Source organism: Penicillium taxi (genome assembly GCF_028828555.1).
Source record: "Penicillium taxi strain IBT 34144 chromosome Unknown utg000002l_segment0_segment0, whole genome shotgun sequence".
NCBI classification, from domain to species: domain Eukaryota; kingdom Fungi; phylum Ascomycota; class Eurotiomycetes; order Eurotiales; family Aspergillaceae; genus Penicillium; species Penicillium taxi.
In genome coordinates, this window is record NW_026643204.1 from 1,782,961 (window position 1) to 1,795,657 (window position 12,697).

The following is a 12,697-nucleotide window of genomic DNA, read 5'->3' on the forward strand; positions in this document are numbered from 1 at the left end:
TTTGAAATAGTTGCACATCTTGATCCTATGTGAAAGTATCCACGTTCCATGTAGTCGAGTTTTAGACGTAGAAATAAGGAATGCCAACAGATGCAGAAATTGTACGACAGCATATATAATTTTTAATCCATAGCACAATTATGGAAATCGGAGAATTAATAGACAAAGGAAAAGTTCAATCGGCCGGGTGCTCGGATCAACAAGGTTGGTAAAAAGCATAAGAAAAAATAAATGATTAAAGAATAAAAAATAAATAGAAATAAAGGGATTGGGGAAACACAGTTATTCAATACGTGTTTTGTTAAATCGCAAACTATGAGAATTTTTAACTCCGTACTCCATACATAAGACTATGTATCTACGAAGTACGTCAACTCTGCATGACCCACCCGTCTTTCCTCAGAACAAAAATACCTAGAACAGAGGAATACCTAAATTATTTACATTAAGCGGGTCCTGGTTGTGGCTTTGATCTTGCCTTAAAGACTGTGGACTAAGGTAGGCTATAATGCTATGACCGTTTAGAAAGACGCCCGAAGGCCATAGTTCGGAATTTTGGCTAAAAGTATCAAGGATCAGCCCCTTCCCCTCACCCACCCCTTTTTTCATCCCGACCAAAGCCGACTTCAAAACTTCATGACCTCATGAAACAAGCATCTAGGTATATCTTTGGAAAGAGGGAGATCGGCGCGGTTCCTCGCAGCCGTTGATGCTTCTTCCACTTACACGTGGCGCTAGTCAGGATCTTCATGCACAACAAAAATACGTTGTAGATTTTGTCAGTTTTAACAAGTGAGATTCTTAATTGATAAAGCCTCAAGCCTCTTTTGGATCAAAGCCACCCGGCAATGTCGATTCGGCACATATGGGCCGACGTCAGGCGATCAGGGGCAGAATCTTCCCACTCCAAAAGTCTAGTGACGGTTATAACAATGTCCGCTGCTAAGCAGCCTGGCAAAAAGCTGGAAGCACAACGTCTTGGGCCGCTGGACAAGCAATATGGGTTTTTATGAAGTCGAGGTTGGCAAGATAGAAAGAAATCGGAGATTTTGGTGGCCTCTGTCCCACTTTAACCAAATAAACCCCTGTCAATTTTTATGCAATGATCCCAAGGTCATGTGGAGCCCATGTGGATTTACTTGTATTACAAGGTATATCCCTGGAAGAAAAAAACACCCAAAAACAAGCTTACAGCGTGGTTAGTATTGAAGCTTTAGCATGTCATGGGCGTTGAAGTAGACTAATATATATATATATATATATATATTGGGTCCCCTATGTAGATATTCATGGACTAAACTACATAGGTAGTTAATGAAACTTAATAACTTAGTAGCCTACTTACCAGAGAAAAGGTCTAGATCGTTCAATGTGAGCAAAGATGACAGCTAGACCGGCTTAACCCTGCGTCCTGGTTCTCAGATCTCTGGTAATTGGCGGTACGCGTCTTTACCTGCATCTGGACCGCATCTCACGGGCTTCTACTTGCATCTCCGCGATTCAAAAACAAGGTCCGGCTTCTTCTTGGTATTCTCTATTAGATCGAAGCCTTGTAGAAGAACTAGGTTCCCCACCGAGAACTTTGCGCTAATTGTCGGACCATGGTATCATTAGCTTACTTGGTGTCACTCAGTTATCCGTAAATGGGACCAGTCATAGTCAAAAATCGATCAATGACCTTATCTTCACCTGATTCATTCACGCAGAGTTCCGTCTTTGTGGTTTATTGTGTGATTTCTTGAACACAGAGTTAATCATGCGCAAATTGAAAAATGCCTTCAAAAATTGATTTTGACTAAAATTGAGAAAGTATATCGAAAACGGAAAAAATGAGATTGCACAACATGCAAGCCAAGTTTCGAGTGCAAATAAAAGGCACATCCACATGTCGAATCGGACTCTAGAGTTCTATTCGAGGGCGTTTTCGAAACGCCTCAGTGGTCCACAGTAAATAGCTTACATATTAAATGATATCTAATTATAATGCTGTCGGACTTTTTATATCCAATGGCGTATAATGAGGCGATAAGAAGCAGCAATATCCTGGTCTCCGCTGAGTTTATCGGTATTGTGGAGCCAGCGAGAATAGTCTCAAGCCAGCTTGCCGGTGGCTGGTAACCTAACGGTACACTAGGAAATCAATCCAAGGTAGGAAGGTGGCTAACATTTAAAGTCTGGAGGTGACCACTGACAGTCTTTGCCTTGGGTATTCAAGATAAAGTCACGTGAGAATGATATATATGTGATTACTAAGCGGCTGTCGGATAACTAACTAAAGTGCTACAGTAGTCCTAAAGTGGAATCGGAAAAACAACCACCGCGAGACATCCCGTGACCTTGAACCCCCAATGAGCCAAAAATAAACCTCCTAAGTTTCTGGTTCGCCAGCGCTCTTTCAACGACCTCGACTGATACAGCCGTACAGCTGAATAGATGAGCTGAAATAAAAGTGGACGTAGAACAAGAAGTAACGCAAGAGGCAGAGTCAGCAGCAGATCACAGTCTTCAATCGTCGCTCTCTCTCCACTGTTCCACCCTCCCCGTCGTTGTGGAGACAGCCGTCTAGCCCCCTCGCGATCGTGACCGCCCCAATACAACAAGTAACAATTTGTTTGTTGTCGCACAACTTGTGATCATCAACATAATGACTTTTGGCAAATTCGACTCAATATGCGAGAAAACACCTATGCCGTTGTGCTCCCTCGTGGGCCCGGCTTCGACTATCTCCGGCGCCACAGGCATTATCTCCAATTGCTATGCGCGAAATATTGAGCTTGCGAACACGATTATCTTCCAGGGCGCTGCTTCGTTCATGCACATCATTGCACTCGGTATGACTGTGATAATGATCTTGCATGTTCGGTCCAAGTTCACGGCCGTCGGTTCGTCTTTCCCTTCTAGCTGATGGTTGGGGATATATACTCACCCTTTTATGCTCAGGTCGTAAGGAAATCATCACTCTTTTCTACCTATATCTAGCTCTCACTATATGCTCGCTCATCATTGATGCGGGAGTTGTTCCTCCTTTAAGTGGCCCATTCCCCTACTTTGTGGCAGTTCAGAGTGGCTTGGTATCGGCTCTATGCGGCTGCTTGCTTGTCAATGCCTTCGTAGGCTTTCAGCTGTACGAGGATGGAACAGCACTTTCTGTATGGCTAATTCGGCTCCCATCTGCTGCCATGTTTGCCTTGACGTTTGTCATCTCCCTGCTGACCTTCAAGTCATGGGGTGGGCTGGGACCGCAGAACACCATCGGCTTATTTGTCGTTCTCTACATCTTAAATGCCATATGCGTTGCGGTCTATGTTTGTATGTCACTTCTTCTGGTAGCCACTTTGGATGACCGCTGGCCTCTTGGACATATTCTCTTCGGTACGTTCGTTTTCATCATTGGACAAGTGATCCTCTACGTCTTCAGCGATATTATCTGTGTCAATGTCCAACATTACATGGATGGTCTATTCTTCGCTACCTTCTGCAATTTGTTGGCCGTCATGATGATCTACAAGGTGAGTCGATCTATTCAAACATCAAACATCAAGTCGTGAACACTAGACTAACGTTTGTCCAGTTCTGGGATTCGATTACGAAAGAAGATTTGGAATTCTCCGTCGGTGTCAAGGCGAACACATGGGAAGTCAAGGAGCTACTGGAGGACGACAGAAGACAAACTGTTTATCAGGATACCAACGACTACGACGCAGGTAGCATGTCTCACCAGCGCTCCCCTCGCTATAACTACTAGGCCTTGGACCTCAGCGACTTGTATATGTGACGATATTTCACGACACCTTTTGTTTTCTTCGTTACATTTTTTCCCATTCGTTCCTATGTTACAGCCCAGCAGAGGGCTGTGAGGGTGCTTTCAAAGTAATTAGAGCATGCTGATAATTGGCGATTTTTTTCCAGAATTTACTGAAATCAGGACCGATTCTTTTTGGTTATTTGGAGTTATCAAACATACATATGCCAATCTATCAATCAAGGAGATTTTAATCTTTGGGCTTGTCCATCCTGATCAGTATGTTGGCACGAGATTATCAACACCATCACAATCCGTGGATAGTTTACTCACTCGGTAGAACCGAGCGTGGATGCTTTCGATCAGTAAGCATTCGACTGATTCTTGGCTTGCTCGTTTAACGCGACCATTTGGCAATAGTTCGAGTAAATTTGTAAAGTACCTAGTCAAACTACCAGTTGGAGAGGAATTGGCCGTATTCAACAGGTAAGTACTATTGTTAACCTTGAATAGGAGGAATATAATGCATCAATACTTAAGTATCCTTGGGGGAGATTCAAAAATTCTGCGCATTTCAAAAAATGTTGGGAGGTAAGATATTTTTCGAGGTCAGAGAGCTCCAGTGCTTTCTCTCGTATGCACGGATACATGGAGTACTGCCACCTGGGCATCCATGGATAATTTAAAGGTGATGTCACTCTGGCTCATGCAACCTTGGAAGCGAATATCTGATTTCTGCTTGAGCAGATCTCCATGTAATAGAAATCTGATGTCTAATCTGTGTTAGGGAGATGGTACATAGAAGATATACCATTAGGTACTCCGTGTTGTAGAGAAACAAGGTAGCGACCTCATTCATTATCATTCACAACGACGACATCGTCAGTCTCCATAAAGCTGTCTTCATTTCTGGGGTATTCTTTTCGAGGTTCGGCCGGCCCAGTCGATGAATTGTACCAACCCTGGTCGATCGATGCTACCAAATTTTTGCATGTGTCGCCAACCAGGTCATAAAATGCAGGGTTGTCCTTTGGCAAAAACATACTGACATGTGCCCTGACTTCATCGGTAACCTGATTGTTGATGGCCTTGATCCATTGAATCCCAGGTTGTATTGAGCCCTCGCCATGTTCAACTTCCTCTGGAAGGGTACAGAAAGTCCTGTTCTTTGACCGAATTATCTTTTGACTGAAAGACGTTTTTCCCGTGACTGAATTATCGACCAGGGTTCCTGCACCTTTTCCGAGGCATGTGTAAAAATTGAAACATTTGATGTCTCGTTCCTTTTGCACCACTGCCAGACCATCAAGGCGTTGATTCAGATCTGGTCGGCGTGCTAGACAGCCAATAAACTCCAGGTGTGATGAAACCCAGCTGAATCCAGCCGAAAGATTCTGTCGCTGGGAGTACAGGGCGGCAGCGCCTCCAGCTGCAGCTGCACCTGCGGCACCTGCGAACATGGCATATTTACCCCAGCGTTGCCAAGACGGTATTTCTGCAGCATCACCTGTGGAAGGGAGAGACTGGGTAGGTGCCTTAGCAGATGCAGTACCAGCTGCAGCAGCAGGGGTGGTTGTTTTTCCACCATAGCCAAAAAGTCCGGCAACTTCATTCAAAGTATTGTAGGCAGTTGTTGCATTGCGATAGTGGTTTTCTGCCCCATACGAAACCACTCCCGGTGCAATACCAAGATACGGAGTATCAAAGGCAAGCACACCTTGAACGTGAGGGAACATGAATGTGCCTGGTTCCACAACAGGCGTCTCTGCGTCTGCTTGAGGTACAGATTGTGCGTCTGATACTGGGTCTGATGCTGGGTTCCGATGAATTGGCTGCTCAGCTGCTAGTAGTAGAAGCACATCTGCAGCGACAATCCCACCCATTGAGTGTCCGACAAGAAAGACATGGACTGATGGGTCGACAGTTGGTGAAGCTGTTTGATTTGCAACCTCCAGATCAATAACGGTATCTTGCAGCCTGCATATGATCAGTTAGACTCGGTTCTAGATAAATGAGCATACACATGTGCTACAGTCAAGGATTCTTTACCAATCCCGGAATCTTCCCACGCATTCTTTCAGGTCGCCTTTCGTCTCATATTTGGGGTACACAGCCTTTACAACTGTGACTGCTGGCAGAGCCTTACCAGCGACTATTCGGAGGCTGTCAGGAAAATTGTCGAATGTATCATCACCACCCTGAGTAATTTTTCAGTAAGGATTGATCAGATTATTGTTCAAGAAACCAACTTGACTGAACAATTCACCGGGAAGTTTATACCTTAAAGCCATGGATGAAGACTAGGAGAAGTGTCTTCCGCATTTTGAAAAATCATAGCCAGTCATCAAATTATGGGTTGTTTGCGTGCAGAATCCAGACCACTACTTCAGACAATTACCAAAACAGAAAGTGAGACCAGGTAGACAACGACCTTGTGCCCACATATTACGTCATGGAGAAAACACCTGGTCACGTGATTCATAGTTATTGTCAAATGGAGGTCTGACCAAATGAATAGTGGATTCTAGTGGGCAAATGAGAGTGCAGTATGCGTATGTGTGTATGTGTAGCTATGGTGGGAATCCCATGGTGGGATTCCAATGCTGACTAAAAATAGACTAACTGTAAATGGAATCGGGCCTTTGACATACCCCTTCAGTTTTCACCCCTTCAAGGTGTAAACTGGCCTTAACACAGGGCCGATTTGGGCTGTTGAACCGCCTTAATTCCCTCTAAAACACAGTCTATGTCCCTGATTTAGGCAGTTGATGCCCTAAATCCTCTAATCTAGGGGTAGATGACCCTAGGTTAGATCAAGTCACTAATATCCTCTAAATTGAGAAGCTGGATCCAGGCGTCGAATCTCTGCTTCGGTAGGATTTTAGTGAAGCCGTCTGCCACCATCGATTTTGTAGGCACCCATCTGATCCTAATACGTCCCTGTTGCACCTCCTGGCGTAGCCAGCTACGGTGTATGTCGATGTGACGTAGTTTGGTCTTAAATGCTCCTTCTTTGGTGAGCAGGTCAACTGTTTGTTGGTTATCGCAGTCGAGAGTTATATTGTCGTATTCCATCTCTAGTCCGACATGGACTAGGACTCTCTTTGTCGATCAACTACGTTGAAAGGACAGGGTTCACACGTTGCACTATATACACTGGAAAATGGTATGGTTCGTCCTAGATTCTTAGTATATACGTTGTGCAAAGTGGTGTGAAATGTGTTCGATTCATGTAGCTACTTGAGTTCCTAATATAGTCGTTCCCCCGTGACTCGGGGGTCTGTTTGTTCCGTTCCGGGTTTATGGTATTGCACGATTACAATATCCATGTTCCGACACTAGAGCAACTTTAAAATCTCGAGTCGCTATATACATGGATCGATAAAATAAATGAGAGTGGATAGGTGCACGACGTGTCCCCGAATGCCCTGCACATTGTATCTGGTGGGTGGCTGATTTTGTTGAAGAATCAGTCTTTGTGCGGGGTGAAGAAAAACGGTGAGTGGAAAAATAAACAAAAATGAAAAACACCAAGGTGGGCTTTTTCCTAGAGAAGCCAGTCTCTATTTCGTCTTCTGTCCGTGGTCCTCCTATTCTAGTATCGCTTATAGGGTTGTTGGCGATAATACTAGGGTGGGTGCCGCTGGTATTGGTGCTCCTTATATTTCATTTCGTTTTCCTAGGTGGTTATCGACGTCTGCATTCCGTTGATGAATCCTGGGAGGTTTGGTGGTAGGTATGCCAGGGTCATTCGGCATGCTTCAACTCCTTCGTATGCGGAAATCAATTTTTCGTATAAGTATTCATCCGTTCGCCATGAGGGATTGATTACGTGTCGGAGCTTATAGAGCTCATTGAGTAGTATCTTGAAGCATTGGTGAAGGCTCTTATCGGGGTTCTTTCGGATGGTTGTTCTGAGGTTTGGGCTATCCTATAGTTGTTTCTGCCTTCTGTAGAACTCTGGTCCTTCGAAGAATTCCCTAAGTTTCTTGCACGATTCCGCGAAGGTTTTTTCCCGAAGGGAGTTCGTGAAATAAAATTCCAATGCCGGTTCTTTAAGGAAACTGCCAAATGCGTCCATATACGAATGTTCCGGGAGTCTCACACATTGGCAGATGTCAGTGAAGATCTTGATTTTGAAGTCAAGGCTGGTGCTTCCATCGTATTTTTGACTTTCGGATATCGACTTCATGACTGCTGTCGTTTACCTTACATAGTTGTCCGAGGTAAGGTCGGGGGTAGATCGAGGTGTCCGAGAATGACGACTGTTGTCTGGGTCGATGTTGTTTCCTCTTGGAGTACGGTCGCTCTCGTCGTCATCATTGCTGTCATCACCTGGATCGTCTCCTGGGTTTCCGGTATAGATCGCGGGTGGTGCGCCTCCGATTAGTGTACCCTACACTCATCCAGCGCGGAGTTTATGTGAGATGGACACCAAAACTGGCCGACTCCCTGACGGAATGCCTTATAAGGGAAGAAGAACATGAATGGACGGACGCAGAAATCAAAAACGCCTTCAAAGACATCAATGGCGCTATGAGAACTCTAGCACTCCAGGACAAATTGAATGACACACTGGATGGTCCAAAGGGAACGACCGCCACCCGACGCCCACAAGATCCGGCCAATCCAGCCAGCCAGCTAAACCAAATGTCGATGGAAATACCCCCCGTCCAGCGCAAGGCCCAGAACTGGACCTCACATGTTTTCTCATCACCTCGGCCAGAACCACACGCGTATGCAAGCGTTCCAGACAACCGAGGGTATATGCGCAAAAGCCAAATCGGAGGCGCACCACCCGCGATCTACACCGGAAACCCAGGAGACGATCCAGGTGATGACAGCAATGATGACGACGAGAGCGACCGTACTCCAAGAGGAAACAACATCGACCCAGACAACAGTCGTCATTCTCGGACACCTCGATCTACCCCCGACCTTACCTCGGACAACTATGTAAGGTAAACGACAGCAGTCATGAAGTCGATATCCGAAAGTCAAAAATACGATGGAAGCACCAGCCTTGACTTCAAAATCAAGATCTTCACTGACATCTGCCAATGTGTGAGACTCCCGGAACATTCGTATATGGACGCATTTGGCAGTTTCCTTAAAGAACCGGCATTGGAATTTTATTTCACGAACTCCCTTCGGGAAAAAACCTTCGCGGAATCGTGCAAGAAACTTAGGGAATTCTTCGAAGGACCAGAGTTCTACAGAAGGCAGAAACAACTATAGGATAGCCCAAACCTCAGAACAACCATCCGAAAGAACCCCGATAAGAGCCTTCACCAATGCTTCAAGATACTACTCAATGAGCTCTATAAGCTCCGACACGTAATCAATCCCTCATGGCGAACGGATGAATACTTATACGAAAAATTGATTTCCGCATACGAAGGAGTTGAAGCATGCCGAATGACCCTGGCATACCTACCACCAAACCTCCCAGGATTCATCAACGGAATGCAGACGTCGATAACCACCTAGGAAAACGAAATGAAATATAAGGAGCACCAATACCAGCGGCACCCACCCTAGTATTATCGCCAACAACCCTATAAGCGATACTAGAATAGGAGGACCACGGACAGAAGACGAAATAGAGACTGGCTTCTCTAGGAAAAAGCCCACCTTGGTGTTTTTCATTTTTGTTTATTTTTCCACTCACCGTTTTTCTTCACCCCGCACAAAGACTGATTCTTCAACAAAATCAGCCACCCACCAGATACAATGTGCAGGGCATTCGGGGACACGTCGTGCACCTATCCACTCTCATTTATTTTATCGATCCATGTATATAGCGACTCGAGATTTTAAAGTTGCTCTAGTGTCGGAACATGGATATTGTAATCGTGCAATACCATAAACCCGGAACGGAACAAACAGACCCCCGAGTCACGGGGGAACGACTATATGTCGGATGGAGGTCTGACAAACCAATTAAGGTGGATACGAATAGGCAAATAGGAATGGAGCAAATTGTAGTCAAATTATGTATGTGTGTGTGTGTAAACCTACAAGGTGGAACGGCCCAAGTTGACCATTCCAAGCTGACTAAAGTGCACTAAACTAAAACAGGAATCGGGCCTTTGACATATCTATATAAATCACGTGATATGAATCAATACCATGAGTAACTAGGAATCCTTCAAACCCGACGTCTTTGATTCCATTTATGGGTCTCTTCCAAGTCTCCAGTCGAGCTGCAAGGTTGGAATTATATCCTAGGGTCGCTGTATCTAGCTATGGATTTATATTTTATCACTTTCCGGGCCCGGGATACACTGCGAATAATCAGAGTCTATGGAACTGTCCAGATCACTGAAATATATATCATGACTTCAGTAGGTCACACTCATATTTACTGACTATAGCAGGTGCGAGTAATCAATGTTTATGGCAGATAGTGAGTGTTCTCTTCTTGTTCTCTAAACTATATCCTGGTACTCAAGTGTAGCATGTTTGACGGCAATTTTTTGGAGATCTTCGGAATCAGACATGTTTTCAGATTTTTAAACTTGAACTTAGGATGAGAAGTATGCTAGGACAAAAGGATAGATCTGGGGGTTAGTTGTCTTTTGGTATACAGAGTAAATATTCAAGGGCAAGGAGAATATATCATTTAAAAAAACAAAAACATACAACAGTCAGGATTCGCATGTGGTCACTGTCGACAGACTACGTCTGAAGGACAGTGCCATGCGTTCCACAAGTCCAGCTTGAAGGGAGATTTACTTGACCAAGTCAGTATGAATACGTAGTGGAATAGGTGCATAGAAGTGTGTTCATTCAAGTCAGAGTCTATAAACGCTTTCCTAATAGTCTTTTAACATTAAAGGATTATTGCAGTGGTCATGGTTATGTATTAGCTTAGTCTCACCCCAATCTCATCCCAATCCCATGGCTCACCCGGTGCTCACCTTGGCTTACCCGATTCTCACCCTGTTTATTTTGTACTCACCCTGCTCACCCCCGGTCGCGCGACGCTAAAGCAGCGCTCACCCATTGCTCACCCAGGCGACACCCACCCGACTACTGGCCGCGTTTAAGCCACACGCCGGTCAGTTAGTAGTATAGTGGGTGGCCACATGAGAATCCTGACTGTTGTATGATTTTTTTTTTGGTCTTTTTTATATCTTTTAACCTAGCTCACCTTAAAGCAGCGATATAAATATCCTTAGAGTGAAGGTAACTAATTCGAGTGAGCTTGGAGTGAGCATGAATTATAATGATAGTAGTTTACGGAGAACTTTAGCAAACTATCATGATTTTGATAAAGATAGGTCCAACCTAGACGCCGCAAATTCTCAGGATTTCCCTTATTTATTCTATTCTGTCAATTCATGTGAGGGACAAAGAATGTACTTGATTTCATTCACTCGACTCTAAGCCCTCACTTTCTAAGAAGATGCGCTCCATCTCATCAAACCTCGTAATACCGTCACCATTAGCATCTTCCAGACAAACGCTATATGGAAGCCAGAATCTAAACGTGTTTCTCTCCGGCGGAGTTTTACCATCTGGAGACATTACTCCTTTATAGTCTAAAAGAATTTGAACCAGGACGTTGTCTCCATAGTACTGCTTTTCCATCTCAAAAGTTGCTGAATCAAATGTCCCTAGGTACCCGCAGTCTACAATTCTCTGGGATATATTCAGGAAGTCTTTACCACTCCTTATGATGACGGTTGCCAGCCTATCAGGAAGATTTAGTAAACATGTGGTATATAAACCCTGGAAGATAGGATGAACTTACCATGTGAGATCGCTCTCCCATGATGTTGTCTTTAGGGGGATTTTGCCGTTGGTGATTGAGATTGTATCACTTCCGACAAACGAAAAGCAGTCCAGAATTGCCAGACATGACCGGCGGAAGTAGGAGACCAAAGATTCATTAGGAGAGTGAGCGCACTCACACTCACAAGCCCTTCCTTAGCATCAGATACACATCCTAGATTGTTGACTGACGACGCGCTCGGCAGTATAAATTCCGGATCAAAGCTCTCCAGTCAGGCGTCGGAGTGTAAATCTCGTCGAAAACTGGCATGTCGGCAGGGCATCTGTCGGAACGGTGACGTTCTTACGGTGCATATGCAACTAGTATTCTCGATGGAATAGATCTAGGTGCGTCGATGCAAAGTTGTAAGAGGTGTGTTATTCAATCTTATCCTCGCTGTAACTAAATAGACAAAACTCGCTAGATTCACTTCATGTCGAACCAACAGCATCGGAACCATTGGTCCTGTGCCCCACTTTGGTCTAGTGGTATCGACAGCATCCCATTTGGGTATTGCAAAGTTGCATTTCCGAAAGAATGAAGTCTGTTACGGCCTTTGGAAACGACTGCTTGGAAAGATCTATCGGCTTACCAAGATGTTCGCGAAGGGATAACAAGCTGGTAGGCCATTCCACCCGACGACGACCGGACGATAGCTGGTCCGAGGAAACATACACTATGTCTCTAAAATAAAGATCCTTCAGCGGCAACATTGGGTTTCTGTCGTCGCTGGACCAAAATAGAGGTACTGTGGCAAGGCCGTGTAGCGTAATATTACGCGTCATTTGCTGGAGAAGGAAAGATTCGTGTTCATGAACAGTTCATCTTGGAACACTGTCAGGGGGTTTCGGAATATTGGAGAGAGGTTGTAGGAAGGCTTTGACACTCCTCATGCACCAATCAGCATCTACTCCACCCACGTATGCACTGGCTCAGTTGCGATACAAAGGCCCAGAGGCAAGTGTAGCCGTTCTCGCATTAGTTTGCTCAGCCTAATATCCAGTCTCTCTTGGGGTGACTTGTACCGGCTCTCTAGCCGCTGTCTTGGCTTCTTAATTTCTGGCCCTGGATTTTAGGACAACGCTGTTTGGCGATTTGCGATTTACAATTTGCACTGCACTGGCTCACTCCCGCGTCGGGGATAGTCCTTCCTTGCACTGGCTCACTTCGAATGC

The 12,697-nt window shown here is 44.9% G+C and overlaps 2 protein-coding genes across 2 annotated transcripts; one reads left to right on the plus strand and one right to left on the minus strand.

Moving 5' to 3' along the window:
- Nucleotides 1-2,644: 2,644 nt before the first annotated feature.
- Nucleotides 2,645-3,745, plus strand: N7495_002598 (chitin synthase export chaperone; the record flags this gene model as incomplete). Its single annotated transcript, XM_057205267.1, has 3 exons — nt 2,645-2,882; nt 2,941-3,509; nt 3,572-3,745. 3 exons carry the CDS (start codon nt 2,645-2,647, stop codon nt 3,743-3,745), a joined length of 981 nt encoding a protein of 326 aa, XP_057065874.1.
- Nucleotides 3,746-4,593: 848 nt separating this feature from the next.
- On the minus strand, nt 4,594-6,064 carry N7495_002599 (uncharacterized protein; the record flags this gene model as incomplete). Its single annotated transcript, XM_057205268.1, has 3 exons — nt 4,594-5,719; nt 5,792-5,940; nt 6,023-6,064. 3 exons carry the CDS (start codon nt 6,062-6,064, stop codon nt 4,594-4,596), a joined length of 1,317 nt encoding a protein of 438 aa, XP_057065875.1.
- Between the last annotated feature and the right edge of the window lie 6,633 nt (nt 6,065-12,697).